Source organism: Equus quagga, chromosome 3 (assembly GCF_021613505.1).
Source record: "Equus quagga isolate Etosha38 chromosome 3, UCLA_HA_Equagga_1.0, whole genome shotgun sequence".
Taxonomy (NCBI): Eukaryota; Metazoa; Chordata; class Mammalia; order Perissodactyla; family Equidae; genus Equus; species Equus quagga.
Window position 1 is genome coordinate 136183239 of NC_060269.1, and position 19034 is coordinate 136202272.

General features: G+C 35.5%; 1 protein-coding gene across 1 annotated transcript in view; it reads left to right on the forward strand.

The window, feature by feature from the left end:
• Positions 1–19034, forward strand: part of DHX15 (DEAH-box helicase 15) — a 54478-nt gene that overhangs the window by 9819 nt on the left and 25625 nt on the right. The window contains exons 3-5 of the mRNA XM_046656293.1: positions 2109–2302; positions 14456–14615; positions 16316–16534. Of these exons, the coding sequence (XP_046512249.1) occupies positions 2109–2302; positions 14456–14615; positions 16316–16534 (573 nt within the window). The remainder of the gene's footprint in view (positions 1–2108; positions 2303–14455; positions 14616–16315; positions 16535–19034) is intronic.

Here is a 19034-nt window from a genome sequence, read left to right on the forward strand (position 1 = left end):
CTTCAAGTAGAAATGACCACTAGGTTGGGGATGGGATCTAGAGTTAGGATTGACATTGATTTATTATAGGTAGTGTTAGAAGTCAGGAGAATAAATAAGATCACCCAGGATAATGTATAAAACAAGAAGACTAGAGGACTTAGGATCAGTTTTTGGAAGATGGTCTCAAATGGAGGAAGGGTAGAACCTGAAGGGAAGGAGTAGTTTTAGAACTTATCCCTAACTTGAACAAGCCAGGGATTAGCATGTTTCAGGACCTGTTTCCCTTAATGCTGTTCTTAGAAATGTGAATAGATGCATTGACTGAGCCATTCTCCGAATACTGTCTGGGAACCCTTGAAAGTCCCTGAAAACCTTTCAAAGGTCCTGGGATTTTCTTCGTATACTTCAAACAAAACAAATATTGTGACACATTCAAAATAGAAACAGATAAGAGAATCCAGCTATAGTCTATTAAGCTAGACATTAGAGATATGAAAAATGTAAAACAGCGTACTTTTCTTCCTGAAAATTTTTTTTATTTGGGAGATGTAGTTATTTTTCATAGAAAATGTTGTTTATGTTAACATAGAATGGGTGTTTACCGTTAGGAATTAATATTTTAACAATTTTTCAGTTTTAATTTCCTAATATAGTAAGTCTATTAGTTGTTTCGCATCCTTGGTTATTTTAAGAATATAAGCAGGTCCTGAGATAAAACGTTCGAAAACTGCTGAATTAGCCAAAACTGTTTATATCTTATTTTTAAAGTGGGAGTAAGCTATCCCTTTCACTGGAGTGCATTGAAAAATCTGTGAACATTTTTGCTTTGAGAATTCTGAATTAATTTTATATAGCTTTAATTGACCAGTGAATGTTTTGAATTTCCTTTTGGTTGGTCCTTTAAATTAAGTACATTTTGCCTTTGTAAAAGCCTTGCTGAAATGAAGATATGTATAAAGCTTTGCTGGAAAACCACTTAAACTTTGTTCTCTGGGTTTACAGACCCAAGGGGATCCTGCTATTTTAGTTTAGTAGTTTTGTTCATTTTGAATCCTTGTTACCTTCCTAGAGAAGCAGCATAATCACCCTTCTCCCCTTTCGGCTATTTGTGTCGGTGACAACGGTTATCCCAAAATTGCAGAAGTAACCTAACTAAAATGTAGTAATAATGCAGCAGTCAATATTCTTCATCAGATAGCATTGTACAAACAAAAATGAAAGCAAAACGCATTTTCTGTAGCATTAGAGTCTGAGAGGCTTTTGGAGGCTGTGATGGAGACCCTTCATGCCTTTCTTCTAGCAGTGGATTCCCTTTTGATGTAGTGGACACTTAGATTTTTTCCCATGGTTCTTTTCCAGGTAAGTGACTGGAGAAGAACTGTGAAATTAGAGGCTCTATTAGCTTCTGTTGATAACAGAATGGGGAGAAAATGCACTGTCATCATAGCAGCCAACTAACTTGTGCTTATTGGTGTTATTTTCTTCCTTCCTACTTGGCTGCCGTCCTTTCTTCAGGGATGTGCTGCTTCTCTAGATTCTGTTGAATTTGAGATTGGCCATTACTAACATTGACTTTTAAGATGGTATCTAAGGTGTTGCCCTTGTGCATACCTCTCCTGAGGGGAGGAGTTAAGAGTCTCTTGGCTTACAAAGCAAATTGGAATTGAATTAAAAGATACAGCTTTATAACTACAAGGGGATATGATTTCTACTTTTACCTGCATTTTGTTAAGTCCAAGTGTATAGGAATTTATGTTATAGTTTCTTAAAATATATTTGGAGACTAACATTTGTTATAAAGTAGAATTTTTCATGAGTTGGATTTTTTTTACCCCATTGCATAGAGAAATGCTAAATGATGGAACGGTTCGCACTGTATAGCGTATTCGGCAAAGCCTCAGTGGATCTAGCCCACTCAGGAATACAATTATGTCATATCAGTGTTATCTATGACTCTTTGACTTGGAAAGCTCGTGCTGTTATAAGTTTGAGTCATAAATAATAATTTGTAGTGTGCCTAATTTAATTTTGTTTTAAATTATTGGAATGAGATAAAACACTTTATGTGACATATACTTGATGTGCAGGCAGGGTAGAATTAATTTAAATGTGAAATTATTTGATAGATTCCACAGTGGTGTGTGGAGTACATGCGATCATTACCAGGACCCAAGAGAGGAGTTGCCTGTACCCAACCCAGGAGAGTGGCTGCAATGAGTGTGGCTCAGAGAGTTGCTGATGAAATGGATGTGATGTTGGGCCAGGAAGTTGGTTACTCCATTCGATTTGAAGACTGCAGTAGTGCAAAAACCATTCTTAAGTAAGTACTTTCTTTAAAAAGTGGACACTTTCTTTGCTTTTAGTTTTCTGTCCCTAGAATAGGAGACTTTGCTAATGGAGCCTCAAGTCCTCCAAATTTAGAGTAGACCTGAGAGTTACTGGGTGACTTTAATATGGATTCTTTTTCTTGATATCGATATGTATAGCTATTCAGTGGAAACTGAAGTTCAAAGGTCAGCTTTCAGTTCCTTGGTGCTGTATCTTAGGTGAAATGTTCTATCATTTAAATGTGATAGGAAAGTTAAAGTGATAAAGCTTAGTAAAACGCAGTTACTTTCAGAAAAGGAGGATATGTGGGATGGCACCTGGTTTATTTGGGGGAAAGGGCTTTTACTGTTAATTATACAGCTGTTACCATGCATATGTTATGAGCTAAAAGAAGGAATCTTTTGTTCTGTAATATACTCTTAAAGAGTCTCCTCCTTGGAGTCCTTGTTCCTCTTCATTATAGTTGTGCATGTGATTGACTCCCATATTGAGCTTCTTTCTAACATTTTATTTAACTTTCCTAGTTTTTTAATCTTTGTCTTATCCTTGCATTCTGCAGAAGTAGTGCTATATGTGTTGCCTGATGGTAATTCTTTTGAAAATCTTATCCTTTTGTTGCTTCTGTTTATTCTGTATATGTGACATTTAAATCATTAAAAAAACCAATGATTTCTTTGTTGTGATGAAATCTTCTCCCTGAATTTGTTTTTAATTTTAGATGATTTTGGAACAGAATGTTACATGGGCAGTGACATGAGTCTTTGATGGCAGAGATAGATTTATACAGTGTTATGTGTGAAAGCCATGTGTTTTATAGAAATTTTCAAGTGTATTCAGAAGTATAATAGTATAATGAACTCCCATGTATTTGTGCATCTTCAACTATGGCCAGTCTTGTTTCATCCATATCTGAACCTTTTCCTTGTCCTATATTATTTAAAGCAAATCCTGGACGTATAATTTTATCTGTAAATATTTCAAAGTCTCAAAGAGAAGTCTTCTTAAAATATAACTATGATATCACAACTTAAAAAATTTCCTTAAAATATCCAGTCACTCTCCAGGTTTCATGTCAGTTTTTTCTAGTTTTTTGATAAATATTGTATTTTATTAGAACTTTAGATAAATGAATTCAGTATCATTTTTAATAGCAGTTGGACTTAAATATTTAAGTCAGCTTGTCTTTATGACTTTATAAGACATGTTTTTGGCTTAACTCTTAATTTTCATTGAATAAATCCTTTAATGATAATCACATTATTGATCACTTATAGTTATGTTGTAATTGATAAAACAATTACATAAACAAAATCATAACTTGCCATTTTATACTACTTTAAAATGCAGATAATGTCAAGGACTTGAAGATTTAATGAAGGACAGATTTTACTCATTTAGGAGGAATAATATTCTGCCATTTGATTCATTATGCATTAAATTTTTCTTGGTAAACTACAGTTGAGCAGAGAGAACAGAATTTGGAAATTGGGAGATGAGAAAGTTATATGCACTGTTGGGGCAGAGAGAGAGTGTGTGTGTGTGTGTATGTGTATGTAGGAGGAAGTGGTAGGCTTTCAAAAGATGTTTGTGAAAGATTTTGGTTCCATTAATAGGGAGTGATAAGCAACATAAATAGATTTAGTAGCTCAAAGTGAAATTATTTTTGGCATTGTCATGTTTTCTTGTGGAATGGTTTCCAGAGGCTATAACAACTTGTTTTAAAAATCTTACTCCAGACAGGGTAAGCTTATTGGGATTTCTTCTAGAATCTTTTGAAGAGCTAGAAGCCAACCTAGTGTTATATTTAAGTGATGTTTAATCCTATTTAATACTATGAGGCTAGTGGTAGTTTTGACTAATGGGAATGCTTTATTAAACGCAGTGTTTTATGAGTCCCTAAATACGTCTTGTGTAGTCATCTATCAACTCATTTCTTGAGAACCCAGATGTTAAAAAACAGCTAAAGCCTTAACTTAATGAGGATCAGTTACACAGTTAATTGAGTAGGAAGAGTGAATACATCAGATAACTGTTGGTACCCTCCATTAGCTACTTTCACATATGGAAATAAAATGACTCTATCCATTGTGTAGCCAGAAGAAGCCTTTAATTTTCACCACAGAAGAATGATAAAGAGGACTAACTTCTGAAGATTCTGCCTCAGGGACTCAGAATTTAACCACATTGATACTTCCTGATTGATTGTTAGCTGTAAACAAATACTTGTTTACTAGTTAAATAAGTTTGAGACTACTTTAGCTAAATTAGTGTATCTTTAAATCGTCTGTATACAGATTAAGCTTTCAAATATAGTTCCTTCGGTGTTTGGAACAGGTGCATAAATTCTAGTCTCTAGGTCTAATATTGTGCTGTTTTCGGAGGATTGGATCTAGCATAAATTAGTGCACACTCTGTTAGACTAGTCTTAAATAGCTACCTGGTCCGAGTACACAAATTAGTTTTCAAAACCACCAATGCTAAATGGTTTTTATATTTCATTTGTTGTGTCTTTGCCTCCATCTTTTTTTTCCTGCAGTATCTCTTTGCAATATATTTATGTTTCTTTTGCCATCTTGGAATGGGAGTTATGAAAAAACACAGAACCAATGAGGTAGCTAAAGAGCAGACCAGTCAGTGAACTAACTATATGTTGCCAGATTTGTGGCTAGTCAGTGAAAAATATCTTAATATGTTTTAATGTAAGGAGGAAGAGATTGATATACTTTTACAGTGGATTTTAAGAAAAACGTTGGAGTTGTAACAAATTTTAAGAAATCCAATCTTCACTTTTTTTGAGAAAGCTGATAATTTTTTAAGGAGTAAAACAGTTTTATAGTTTTGAACCTTTGGGAAAATGTCCTGTTTGAAGTTGTTATTTTGGTAGCCAGTTTCACTATTATTTTAGGTGATAAGCTTTCTCTTTTTTTTCCCCCCCAAGCTGCAAAATTACTGAGATTTTGATATTGAGGGAATCCAGTAATTTACACAAGTAATGCATAGTCATTCAGTCAGCTACTAATTGAGGACTTTCTGTGTAGTGGGCAGTGTCAGGTATAGTAGTATAAAGTAAATCTAGTCCCTGTCCCCATAAAGCAAATAAAAGTGTAAATAGAAAATTTCAACTTGTGATTAGGCTTCTGAAAGAGAATGTTGGACTTTATATGAAAGCATGATTTGAGGATTCAATTTAGAATGGGAAAGAAGTGAAGTTTAAGTTAAAGCCTGAATCAAAAGTAATGGTTTGCCAGAGTAGGAATTGGGCTACAGGGAACTTAGCTTTCTAGGCAGGTTGAACAGCATTTTTTTAAAACTTGTTTTCTGGAGGGAAAAATGTTATACTTGAGAAGGCACTGTAGTCTGTGTATACTTAAGTATCCAACTGATTTGTGTAGGTCAGCATTTCCATGCCAGATCACTTTTAAGATACTACGGGACTGGTTTATGGACAAGAGTAGGGATAGTCAAAGTTTGGTTTCTCTATCTGCCTTGCCTAACTGGAGCAGAAACTCTGGGAACAGAGTTTGAATCTGTATACTTGCCGTATGCATGGAACCTTTTTTTTTTCATCTGAGAGAGGTGGAAGGGGCGACAAAGGAGTGTGAAATTTGTCACTACAATGTAGACTGTGGGTGAATCTTCAACATACTCATGGAAAAGGGGTAGATTCTTTTCATGGGAAGACATTTTCCCTGATTCGTTAGAACTTCTTTTGGTGGACAGAGTATAGTCATGGGGTGATTTGGTGCACATAGTTTGCCTTTTATTCTGAATCTTTTGCTTTTGAGTGTCAGATTCATTTCAATTTTGGAATCTGTCAAAGCTGAGGACCCAGTCTGGGGTAATGTTCATGAAGCCGAAAGTGTAGCTCTTTCTTGGAGGACATGTTAGTTATGTAAGACTGCACCATCCTGAGAGGTTTATCTTCTGTATAACTTCAGGGCAATCTACTAGAAGATCAAGAACAATTAAAGGCAGAGGATGTGGTTGAAATCTGTAATTGAGCAACAGGGAGAAATGTACAGTCTGGGTTTCAAGGTGTGATAAGCCCCTTGTAAAGCTTGAGAGAGAGAAGTTTTCAACAGACCAGCCGAAGTAATGCCACTTCTCACAATATGGATCAGAAACTTGTAGAATGTTTTAATCTCCAAAGGCAAGAAGATGAAAGAGAATCCAAAAATATTTAACAAAAGAACCCAGTACAAACACTGCTACACTAAGGAGCTGGCTGGTACTTTTCAAGTTGACACGGGATTACCAACTATTGCCATAGCAGATTCTTTGGGGCTCCTGAAAACAAGTTTGAAGCACCGACTGCATAAGGACTACTTAGAGATTCCAGAGTGGGTTTCCAGCAAGGTAACCTCATTTTAAAATGGATAACTTGAGAAGAGAATCAAAAGGAACTAGGCCCTAGAGCATAGACTTGAGGATCACAGTGCCTGAGTTGTGTCCTACCTCTGCCACTTACTAGCTATGATCTTGTCTGTGATACCCTCCCCACACTTACTGCTTTTTCAGAAGATGAAGCTGACAGTAACTAACTCATAGGGTTGCTCTGAGATCAAATACATTAATTTGTATCCAACCCTTAGTGTAATTCCTGGCACCCAGCAAGTGCTAAGTCAACATTGCTACTCTTGCTGCTGCTGATAGTGCGAGAAATTATTGGATCTTATTAACCAGTTAACCAATTAAAAAGGGTCTTATAAGACTAATAAAGTTCCTTTTAACACAACAATTGAACTATAGTTTGGGGGGTTTAACTTGAATTAAACCTTGACATTATTAGTGACTATGAAATGAGTGAGTGAATCCAAATATTCATTTAGGGCTGGAGGTAAGATGTGGAAAAAGGGTTTGGTACTTTAAAGATCATTAATTCTACAAACATTAATTATTAACTAATTTATTGAACATCTGTTATGTGGTAGGCTTTGTTCTAATTCAATTGTGGCACTGAAGTTAGATAAAGGTAGTTTTACTGGACCTTTAGAAAGGGGTGGGTATAAAGAATAAATGTAGTTTATTTACCACTTAAGCAGTTCATACCAGAGAGACTAAAAAATCACTGTTATTCTAGAATTAAAATTCTGTTGGTTTTTGTTAATTCTTGGAAAGCTAATTTGATTTCTTAAAGGTCAGCATATGTTATTATGTTTGACCTTTCTGTTTATACTAAAGCACTTACCCTGGATTAGTTATAGAAGGCTCTCATTGTTTACAGTGCCATCATCTTTCAAAACGTTAAATAGAACCTGCATATTCATTCCAGTTTTCTGTGAGTTCTTTTGGGAGGATGGTAGAGCATTTCCTTCAGAACTTGTGAAAATTTGAGGAATGGGCAGTATATTTTGAAAAAAGGATTTAGTGGCCTTTTTTCCCCTAAATGGAATTTTAACTTCTTCCTTTAGGCCTAGGGTGCCATGAAAAAATTACTGAAGACATTAAAAGCATGCTAGGAATCAAGGCAGCATGTCAACTTCCTCTACTGTACATAAAACCTAGCTCATTTACCTAGTTAATCCACCTATCTGGGTCTCCAGAAATACCTAGATCACTTAAGAGGTAAATAACTTCATTTTAAACAGACTTATATTTACTTTGAATAGATGAACAATTCTTTTTTTTGTACATGGCATACAGAAATAACTGATATTGAAGGAAATTGTTTTAATGGAAGAAGGTAATTTGGTGACTTGTTATCTTTGGCTATTGAATATAATAGCATTCACTGTGAGCATGTTTAAAAATCACTTTTTTTTGATAATTGAGCATTTCATAGTGTTATTGTGAAGATTGGGTAGGTCTTCAGGTTCAGCATATTTAGTAATGAAAAGACTGTATTTTATAAGATCACTAATATGTATGATTCTGTCTTCTGATACAATTCCTGATAAGTGAAAACTGTTTTTGCTTTGTCATTCTTGTATTCCTTACTGTTGTCATTCAAAAAGAGTATTCTGCTGGTAGGGGCTTTAAACAAAAATGGTTATGTGGTAGAGAAAATAAAAATTAATGAACATTTCTTTTGGTCAAAGTCTCGTTCAGAAGTCTCGATCCGTTAAAACTTTAAAGAAATTAACTACACACAAACCCGTTTGTGTAGGCATTTTAATGTGGTTAGCTTTTCTTTAATAGAGGCACTCACGTGTGACTTGACCGAATTGTAGTGGGTTAGTCTAAAAACTTAGTGTAAATAGAAAATTTTTACAAACCTTAAACATTTTATTTTAACTTAACACCTATACGTTCAATCTGTTAATATAGGATCAACACCATTTCCTTGAATATGGGCCCTTTGAAGTTCCATTACACAATAAAATGTCTTATTCCAAAGATGGGCTTTAAACTTTAAATATTTGCAAAATACACAGGTGTTGCTTTTCTGGAATTCAACTCCAGACCCCTTTCACTCTTTTATAGTTATCTCACACATTTGATAGGTTTTTGTGTGTGTGACTCATCTTTTCCCAAGCTTTTCTGGAGCATACAACTTAGGATACATATAAACCATTCTCTTTTCTGTGCTAAGAATTTATTATTTCATGTCAAATATAATTATGTTGACCCAACTGGCAGGGACAGAAATGTGGCTATACTACTTATAGAGGGTTAGGTTGTTTCACAGATTTATTAGTTAAGTGGGGTTAAGAGTGTAGTTTAGAGTTCTGTATTGAATACTTAACAAGTGCCAGGCAGTTGATGTACTAGGTGCTTTATATACATTATTTTGTTTAATTGAAACAGTTGCCACTGTATTCTCATTTTACAAATTGAGCATTAGAGAAGTTGAACTTGTTCAGGTTCAGACACTAATGAGAAAGCAGGGGCTTGAACCTAGGTGTGTCTTGTACATGTTACTACTATTCTCCATCTTCGTTCCACACCTCTCCATGTAATTCTTTATGTGCCTTGGTAAAGCTTTCCTAGGTAGTATGGAAACAGTGAATCTAATTACTCAGATTAGACAATGACAGTCATTTCTAATAGATACCCTTTGAAGCAGATACCAAGAATTTCTTTGGATTATGCTGAGTCAAGTTTTGGATTCTTTAGAAACACAGTTTTGGTTTATCTGTATATTTAGTTTTGCCAGGATAAAGCCTATACTTTGAAAGGTAACCAAATCCTAACAGTATTGGAATAGCACTATATAACTAGTATCTTCAGAACAGGTTAACTTTTTCATTGTTTATACCAGGGCTGCTTCAAGACATGGCTACTGATTTCATTTACAGTGTATCTTGGACATAATGTTCTAGAACAGTAAACATCAAGTTGCCTCGTTTCTTTTAATGGCTGCATAGTTTATCTCACTAAGTCTACTGACGGGCACTCACATTTACAGTTTTTGCTGTTAAAAACAGCTGCTGCCCTTACTACTTTTTTCCCCTTATACACGCATTTTGCACACATGCACAGGTGTATATCTGTGAAATGAGTTCCCTACAAGTGAAATTGATGGGTCGAAGAGTATGTTTGAATTTTATTAGCTGTTTCCAGGTTGCCCTTTGCAGAGTTTTTATCTACTCTGACCAGTAAGGAGGGAGCACATGTGTCTGTTTCTGTACCCTTGCCAACATTGTGTTGTGGAACTTTTTTTTATAATCTTTGTCAATATTTTAAGTGAAAAATAGAATCTCATGGTTTTAATTTGCATTTCTTTTGTAAGAAATTGGCCATCTTGCATGTGTTGGCCATTTGTATTTATTTTTGGAATATGAGACTGGTGCTTTTCTCATCTTTCCAGAAGTATTGCTCCTTGATTGACAGTCATTTGTAAGTTACTATTTTGGAATGCATCCCAATCACAGAGAAGTTAAATTTGAAAAAATGTACAGTATTATCACATTGATGAAATTTGGTATTTGTTCTATTCTTTGCCCGTCTTTATGTGCTTGGTTTGCCTTTTTCTTACTGATTTGTAGAAGTTTTTAACAAAATTGGCACCCTGGATGTAAGTTGCAATTTTTGCTCGGTTTGTTGTTTGTTTCTTTGTATTGTTTATGACACCTCATGCCATGCAGCAACTTGAATTTTATACTATTTAAGTAACCACTTCTTTTTTAGCGTTGGATTTTGCGTCATACCCTGCCCAAGATTGTTTTAAGTAATTTAATCTGTGTATTCTAGTATTTTGGTTTTGTTTTAAACATCTTTGATCAATCTGGAATTTTTTTAGGGGAGTTTAAGGTTCAAGGTGGGGATTCAGGAAGCGTTTCTCTCTCTCTCCCCCTCTGTCACACACACACATGCATACACACCCCCACACCTTTGTCCCAAATAACATGACATTAAGTTGTTGGGGACTGCTTCCCCATAGAGACAGTTTTTCATTAGTAATAACTTGAGCATTAGTTGTTGGCATTCATTAAAGTTATAAAGTAATTTAATATATAGTATATTGCTAAAAATTTCTGGTGTTCATTTTGGAAAACATTTTTTGCCTCTCTGAATCTTTTTTCCTTTCTTCATGATTTTTCTTTGAACCATGTAACTTGAGGTATTTCAAAAAATTAGAAATGTAGGTAAACACAAAACTGTAAACAAATAATACCCTTGCAGTGTATAACGTTTTACCATGATTTGTTCACATCAGAATTGGTGACAATGGGATCAGGGTTGGTGATTGGCTTGTAGTTGTACTCTGCCATCTGTGTTGTGCCCTTTACGGGGAAAAATACCTGAGCTAAGTTGATACTGCTCAGCACTCTGAGTTTTTTGGTTTATTTTACTTAATTAAACAGTCATGGTTGGAAATATGAACTGTTTCTGACTCACCCTGAGGATGTTTTTGCTGCTTTTAGGCATCTTCTTTGCTTAATCTGCTTCTTGTTTAACTTGGTTAATTTAGCCTAGTACTTCTCACACTTTAGCGACCATCAGAATCACATGAAAGCTTGTTAGAACTGAGATTGCTGTGCCTCACCTTCAGAATTTCTGATTAAGTAGGTGTGTGGGGTGAGGCCCAAGTTTCGTATCTCTAACCAGTTCCCAGATCATGCGGATGACTTACTGTCTTTGACCCAAAACAGAAGAACACTGTTGATAATAGGGTACGCAGTAAAATGTAGAGTTTAGCTGTCATATGCAATTTTTGTTTACTAGTCCATTATTAAACCTTCAAAATTATGTCATTGCAGTTTAATTATTGTGAGGCCCTGTTCTTGTGACTCACCCCTTAGCCTGGGTAAAGGTTTTATTACTACTGAAAGGTAGTAAAACTTGGCTTAGGGTGAAGGAAAATGCTGTGGTTTTTATGGGATTATCATACTAGTTCTGCCTTTTCTGCGCTCTGTGTCCAGTTACTTTGTCCTTTTTTAAGCGAAGGGTGTAATCTAGAAGTACAGCAAATCATCAAGCTAGCTTTTTGCTGTAATAAACATATTATATTTATCTGGGACTTTGAGGACAGTGTGTTAATGTAGGAGACCCCCAGGATTGGGAATCAGTACAGTGAAACCTAGTCTTAGAAGCTATTTAACTAGTTTTGAGACCCTGGAAAAGTTAACTGCTAATATTTAGTTTTTGTCACTGGAAAAAACAGTAAATTTGTATCTTTAAGAGACCTTCCAATTTTTAAACTTGTTTTTCCTGAAGCTCTGTCTGTCGAATAAGGGGCGAGCTTCCCATATTAACTGGTGGTGCAGGAGGTACTTAACTGTATCATCTGGTGGAGTTTGATCACTGGGTGATAATCAAATTAATATTGAGGAACTATTGGGAATCTGTCTCTGGAATCTGAAAGTCAGAGGGTTCAGGTTTAGTTAACCATTTCACTTAGTATGTATAATATGCATAGTTGTTAATAAAACGTGGCAAATAATAGCTCCATTATCTAATTTATAATCTGTTATTTCTAACATTTCTCCTCTTAGAAAAATAGAAATGAATGAGTATTTGGGTCATCTCTGCTTTTGAATCCCTCCATGTTGTGCTTGTCTGAAGCTTGAATTTGAGGAGGAAAAAGATCAAAATAAAGAAGGTGGCTTTTTAAAGTGTTTACAGAATTTTCAAGTTAAAGTCTGATACTTTATCAGTTCTGTGACTTTCTTCTCATTTTTTTTTTAAAGATTTTATTTTTTCCTTTTTCTCCCCAAAGCCCCCCAGTACATAGTTGTATATTCTTCGTTGTGGGTCCTTCTAGTTGTGGCATGTGGGATGCTGCCTCAGCGTGGTCTGACAAGCAGTGCCATGTCCACGCCCAGGATTCGAACCAACAAAACACTGGGCCGCTTGCAGCGGAGCGCGCGAACTTAACCACTCGGCCACGGGGCCAGCCCCCCTTCTCATTTTTAATATGTGAAGTTGGGATGTATCTTCCAGTCAATGAGGATCTTATAAACTGCTGGCAGTTTAGTGGTTGGCATTGCCTTTGAATGCTTGAACTTGACCTGGCTGTAGAAATTGTCACTTAATGTGCATTTTTGGAACTGTGTGTTGAGTTTATTTGCTAATTAAAATGCCTTCAAAAATATTACACTAGGATTTCATGTTGAACTGAGTAGGCTTAGAAACTGAGCAGTAGGGTATAAATTTGATAGTATTTAAGGAAATACTTGTTGGCAGAGTGATCAATTTATATTTTTTGCCTTTCAGAGCAACAGACGAGCTTTATTGAATCTAAGGAAGTTACCCACAAGTAGATGAAACTGTATTGTTTTGCTACTGAGATAATATGCAAAAGGATTGCGTATCTCAAGTCAGTAATAACATCTGAAGGCAGGAAGAATTACCAATTGTCCGCAAATAGATCAAAGATATTTCAACGCAGCTAGAGGTTATAGTGTTGCTGATTCATGCATTGTGCTGCACTGTTGTTAAGGCATTGAGTCATAGTTTAATTGGTACTGTTTTTTCTTTCGTGATCTTGATATAAAATAATCTTGCAGGTAGTTCTGTGTCATTCCAGAAATGTAAACATGACCAAAGAAGAGAGAAGCATAAAACATATAAAGGGATGTATTTGCCAAAAGTCTTGATAAGTTTAAAATTAAGTTCAAGTGAAATAACGAGAAGGATTCACTTCTCTTGTACACTGTCAGTTTGCTGAACTTATTGCTCCAACAGATGGCATTAGCTAAAAATATTAGGTTGGTCCGTGAAAGATTAGGTTAGACTAATTTGTGAAAAATAGAGCCAAATATATTTTGTGAAGGCATAAATGATGACTTCAGATTTTTGTACCGATTTTAAATCTGTAAATAAAATCACCGATTTGTATTTAACTGAATGAGCTGTGACTTCAGTATTTACCGGCAGACTTTGTTTTGTCCAGGTGCCAAACTGAGAATAATTGCTTTGTATTAGTGACAGTAGCAGCCAGAATATGGCTGATCCATGCAACCATTCTGCACCCCACTCTTTATCTGAGTGCCTGGATTCCATATTAGCTGACTTCTCTTGAGCCATACCTGATCTAGTTTCCCTCTCTTGGTTCATTGATCAAACTAATGTCATTTGCCTTTTCTCTTCCATTTGCCTTTTCTCTTCCATAAATATTTATCAGCATTTTTATAATGCTGATGCCACCCCTCATTCCATTAATGTTTTTCTTCTTGTGCTGCTTTAAGATCATTTCATTGAATTGGCTGGGGTGGGGGACAGAGATGGTAGAATGCAGTGCTCTCTTCACCCTTTTGAACCAGGAGCCTGTTAGCTTAAATGGGGACTTATTAAGGCTTTAAATAAATGTATATTTGCATGTGGTAACATTTTAGTGAAGTGATATAAAGCAATTTAAAATGATTTCTTAGTTTTATTTTACAGGTTGAATATTTGTATGTTTTAAGTTTTGTTTTTAAGAAATTCATTTATTTAAGTGATGAATTTTGCTTTGGCATTTGTGTGAAGCCATGTGATTATTATATTCCATGCACAGACTTATGTTATTTTCTAAGTGCATTTCAGTATTAACAGTCATACTTGACAAGATTTGATAATGTGTGACTTGTTTGATATATACTCTTAAAAAGTTTTCTTGAAGCTTAATTTTGTAATTATGTATGAAATAATGGCACATTTGTTTTGGGCTAAGGTTTAATTTTGACTTACCTGATGTCTTTGTATTTCATTTTTATGTCATGAAGTTTAGTTTTAAAGTGCCCTAAATGAGCCTTGACCAACGTGTTCTTTGTGAACATAGGTATATGACTGATGGGATGTTACTTCGTGAAGCTATGAATGATCCCCTTCTGGAACGTTATGGTGTAATAATTCTTGATGAGGCTCATGAAAGGACATTGGCTACAGATATTCTCATGGGTGTTCTGAAGGAAGTTGTAAGACAGAGATCAGATTTAAAGGTGAAGTAATTTCTTTTACTCATTTAGTTCATAAAATAGATATATATGTATACATAAAAACCTGGGAACATCACTAATCAACTATAAAAAATAACCAACTGTAAAGGAAGCAACAGTGAGTACCCACATTGGTGTCTTTCTTTCTGATCTGCTTTGCTGTGTCTTTGTTTGAGATTTAAGTATACTTCCACTTTTTAGTAATGTATTTTTGAGCTGAATCTTTTCAGTTTCTAATCCACCCAGTCTTTTGTTTGTTTTTTATGATCTGTTAGCATGGTGTAACCGTGCTGCTCACCCTACCTTTTATTAAGTACAGAGGTCTCCTCCTTTAAGGATCAAATCTTTGTCCTTGTCCCAACACAAACACACCCATTATCACTCATAATGCTGGAGGGGGAATAACTGTACCCAAAACACAAACTGTCCCTCAGAAGTGCATTCACTTAACCTAGTGTCTTGTTTTTTTTCCTGTCTGTTATACCACTTATACCCTGGCCAGTGTCACTGTATTGATGGTAAGGGCTTAAAACTGACTAAATATTCTGACATTTTTGTCTCCTAAAGTTTATGAAGTTCCCCTTTTTCATTGTGTGTGTGTGTGCTTACTGTCCTTTGAACCTTAGACTCACTATCCTGTGTTAGCATATGTGTTATAGAGGGACAGAATGATGCTGCATCTTCAAAAAAATTGATATGAGTATGTTTTTGCTTATAAAAATTAAATTTGTGTTTTTAAAGAATATATTTGAAGAACTATATGAGTACTATCATTATTGATTAAACCTTATGAGCTATTGAGGTTTTAGGGAGAAACTCAAAGTAGAAATTAAGAACTCTGTAGTAGAATGTTTTATGGGGGAACATTCTATTTCAGTAAATTTTTAATGGATTATATATGTATGATTTACATAGAGGGAGGGTGACTGCACAATCACTGCAGCCGTGTATCTGAACAACCTTTTGTAGCTGTGGCTTTTTACAACAGTACAGAAAACCCATGCTTACTTTAGGAATTTTTCTAAAGTCCTACTTGTTAAAGATGGTTTGGAAGCAGGGAGAAAATTTATATTGGCCACTGATTTTTTTTTTTGCACTTCCTGTTTTTCCCTATGGGTGAAGTTGTGGTGTTCTGTTTTAATAAACTTAGTAGTAATCATGCTACCTTCTAATGTCTTTTACCAATCTCTTTTACATATTATGGAATTTTATAAACTTTGATTTTGAAGGTATTGTTTCATGAAGATATTATAGTTTATTTATTGGATGTCAGGTTTATTTCTAATTTTGTTAAATATGAATAACTTACTATAGCTCAGCCTTTTTGTAATTGATTTTTGTTGTTTTTTCTTTTTTCTTTTCTTTTTTTTTGTTTTTTTGGTGAGGAAGATTGTCAGTGAGCTAACATCTGTGCCAGTCTTCCTCTATTTTGTATATGGGACACCATCACAGCGTGGCTTGATGAGCAGTGTGTGGTCCACACCTAGGATCCGAACCTGTGAACTCTAGGCTGCTGAAGTGGAGTGTGTGAATTTAACCACCGTGCCATTGGGCTGGCCCCCTGTATTTGGTTTTTTAATCACAATTATATGAAGATTTTTGTAGGCTTCTTTATAATTAATAAATTTAGTAATCATTACTGTATTTGTCTATTTTAAGAATCCTTGAAGATAATTTCAGATAATTTACTCTTTTCTTTTCAGGTTATAGTTATGAGCGCTACTCTAGATGCAGGAAAATTCCAGATTTACTTTGATAACTGTCCTCTCTTAACTATTCCTGGGCGTACACATCCTGTCGAGATCTTTTATACTCCCGAACCAGAGAGAGATTATCTTGAAGCAGCGATTCGAACAGTGATCCAAATTCATATGTGTGAAGAGGAGGAGGGAGATCTTCTCCTTTTCTTAACTGGTCAAGAGGTATGGTCATTACTTGCTTCATTATTTAACCTTTGGCATGTTATTTTTGTTATGCAACAGCTTTCAGCTTAAGAACTTGGCATGTATTAACCATATGTTTCTTAGCTCAGTGTTTAAAATTTGTCTTTAACTTGATTGTATTTATATATGACCCCTTTTATGTATGTGTTTCATATAACCCCTTTTATCTGTGTACTCTAGGAATACCTTTTTTACCACTAGTGTTTGTGTTTTAGTTAATTATCTTAAGAGTGTTGAATGCTTTTAGAATGTCAAGATTTAGCAATGGTTGTCCCAACTTTGGAGAGACCTGGGTGGTAAGTGGTGTGTGGTAATTTGCAGTTTTTCTGAGGCATAAATTTGAATCACAGCTGCTGTGAAATCAGGCTGTTATAGTCAGTTATTTAGCTTGTGAGTGAACTCGGCTGCCCTTCCCCCATTGAAACATGTTTGTGTTTTGTTTTTGTCTTCTTCCATGTGCTCTCTGAGGATTGGAAGGTATCACTGAAATTCCTTATTTAGAATTTACCTTCCTTTAAGATAAGAATGTTATTCTCAGATGCAGCATTTTCTAAACTCGTTTCCAATGGGACTTTTGTAGGTGTGCTGTAAAATTTAGTGGCTAATTAAGCTCAGGAAAAGTTGTCTGGATAAAACAGTTTTAGAAAGCCATTTACCCGATTTTTTCGTAGAGCTTATTATTTGCTCTAATCAGCCTTATGAATTTTCTAGAATGTGCTTCTCAAACTAATATACATGCAGATCATTTAGACACTTTTGCAGATTCTGATTCAGTAGGTCAGGTGGGGTGTGAGATTCTGTATTTCTAACAAGCTTTCAAGTAATGCTGAAGAGCTGAAGGGTTTACTTAGCAAGGTTCTAGAGCAGGGCTGCCCCGTTAGAACTTTCTTCAATGCTGAAAATGTTCTGTCTGTCTGCTATTCAATATGGTGCCACCAACAACATACAGCTTTTGAGTATTTGAAATGTGGCTAGTGAGAGGAGGGACTAAATTTTGATTTTATGGAATTTTAATTAACTTTAAATAGCTACGTGTGCTGACCCTCCTTCTGTTTTAGTTTTTCTGTGGCTCAGTGGTTAAGAATTGTTTTTACATTTTTAAAGGATTATAAATAAAAACAAAGAGGATGCAACTAGATGGGTATATGGATGCAAAACCTAAAATATTTTGGCCCTTTGTAGTAAAACATCTGACCCCTGCTCCAGAACATTTTTTCTCAAGTGTGGTCAGTGGATTACCTGCCTAGGGGAAGAGAGTTTGTTAAACAAAGCAGGTTCTTGGCTCTGTCCCAGACTTGCTGAAACGGGAAAATTGAGAGTGAAATATAGGAATCTGCATCTTCAACAAGCTCCTCAGGCCATTTTTATATTCCCTTAGGTTTAAAGGTCACTGCTCCAGAGGAATATTTTAGCCAGCATAATGCCTGTGGTACATTAATGAGACCACCCTAACAGTGTTGTGGGGAATTGCCCTAGTTCTCTCAGATAGCAAAATCGGAGGTCTCCTCTGTGACCACCTGCCTCCACTAGAATGTGAACTATCTTATTTGTGTTCTTTTTCTACAAGGAGGCTTAGTATATAGTATTTGAGCAAATGCTGTTGCATTTAGAGCTATAAATGTTCAGTAATTTTTAAATTTTTAAAATTTTTTTGTGAGGAAGATTGACCCTGAGCTAATAACATGTGTTGCCAATCTTCCTCTTTTTGCTTGAGGAAGATTGTGCCTGAGCTAACATAAATGTTAAGTAATGTTTTTTTAATCTTTGTATTGTATTGTCCATATAGTGTATGATTTGTGCCCCATTGGCCAAAGTTTCTTTTCGATAGAGCAGGGTTTTTCAACCTCAGCACTATTTTCATTGTAGGCCGATTAGTTCTTTGTTGTGGGTTGCTCTGTGCATTGCAGGATGTTTAGTAGTATCTCTGGCCTCTGCCCACTAGATGCAGTGACACTTCCTCTCCCAGTTGTGAGAACCAAAAATGTCTGGAGATATTGCCAGATGTCCCCTGAGGGATGCAAAATCATTCCCAATAGAGAATCATACTTGTTCTTTTGGGAAATAAGATGTGTTGCAAATTCAGTTTTACAGATAAACCTTTGTTTGTACTAGTTTTCCTTTTTATGCATTTTGAATGAAGGATTTCTGTATATTTTGTAAGCAGGAGTACCAAATGCTTTTTTGATGGCGTATAGACAGTATTTATTCTGTAATACAGTGTTGAGGCCGTAGAGGTTTGCATTTTCTCCTTTTGTGTCTGGTCTTGATAGTTTCTCACTTCCTCCAAAGTGCATAGCATGTTTTCTTAAATGATTATTTAAAACAGTCATTATGTTCAAATAACCAACCATATCAGAAGTATCACATGGCCTCATGGTGAGGACCTGAAAGGCTTTCTTTTCTATGAGTTTATTTCGTGCAGTTCTTATTTTGGCAACTGTCCCGTATCTGGGGAAAGGGGAGTGGGGGGTAAGCTCCG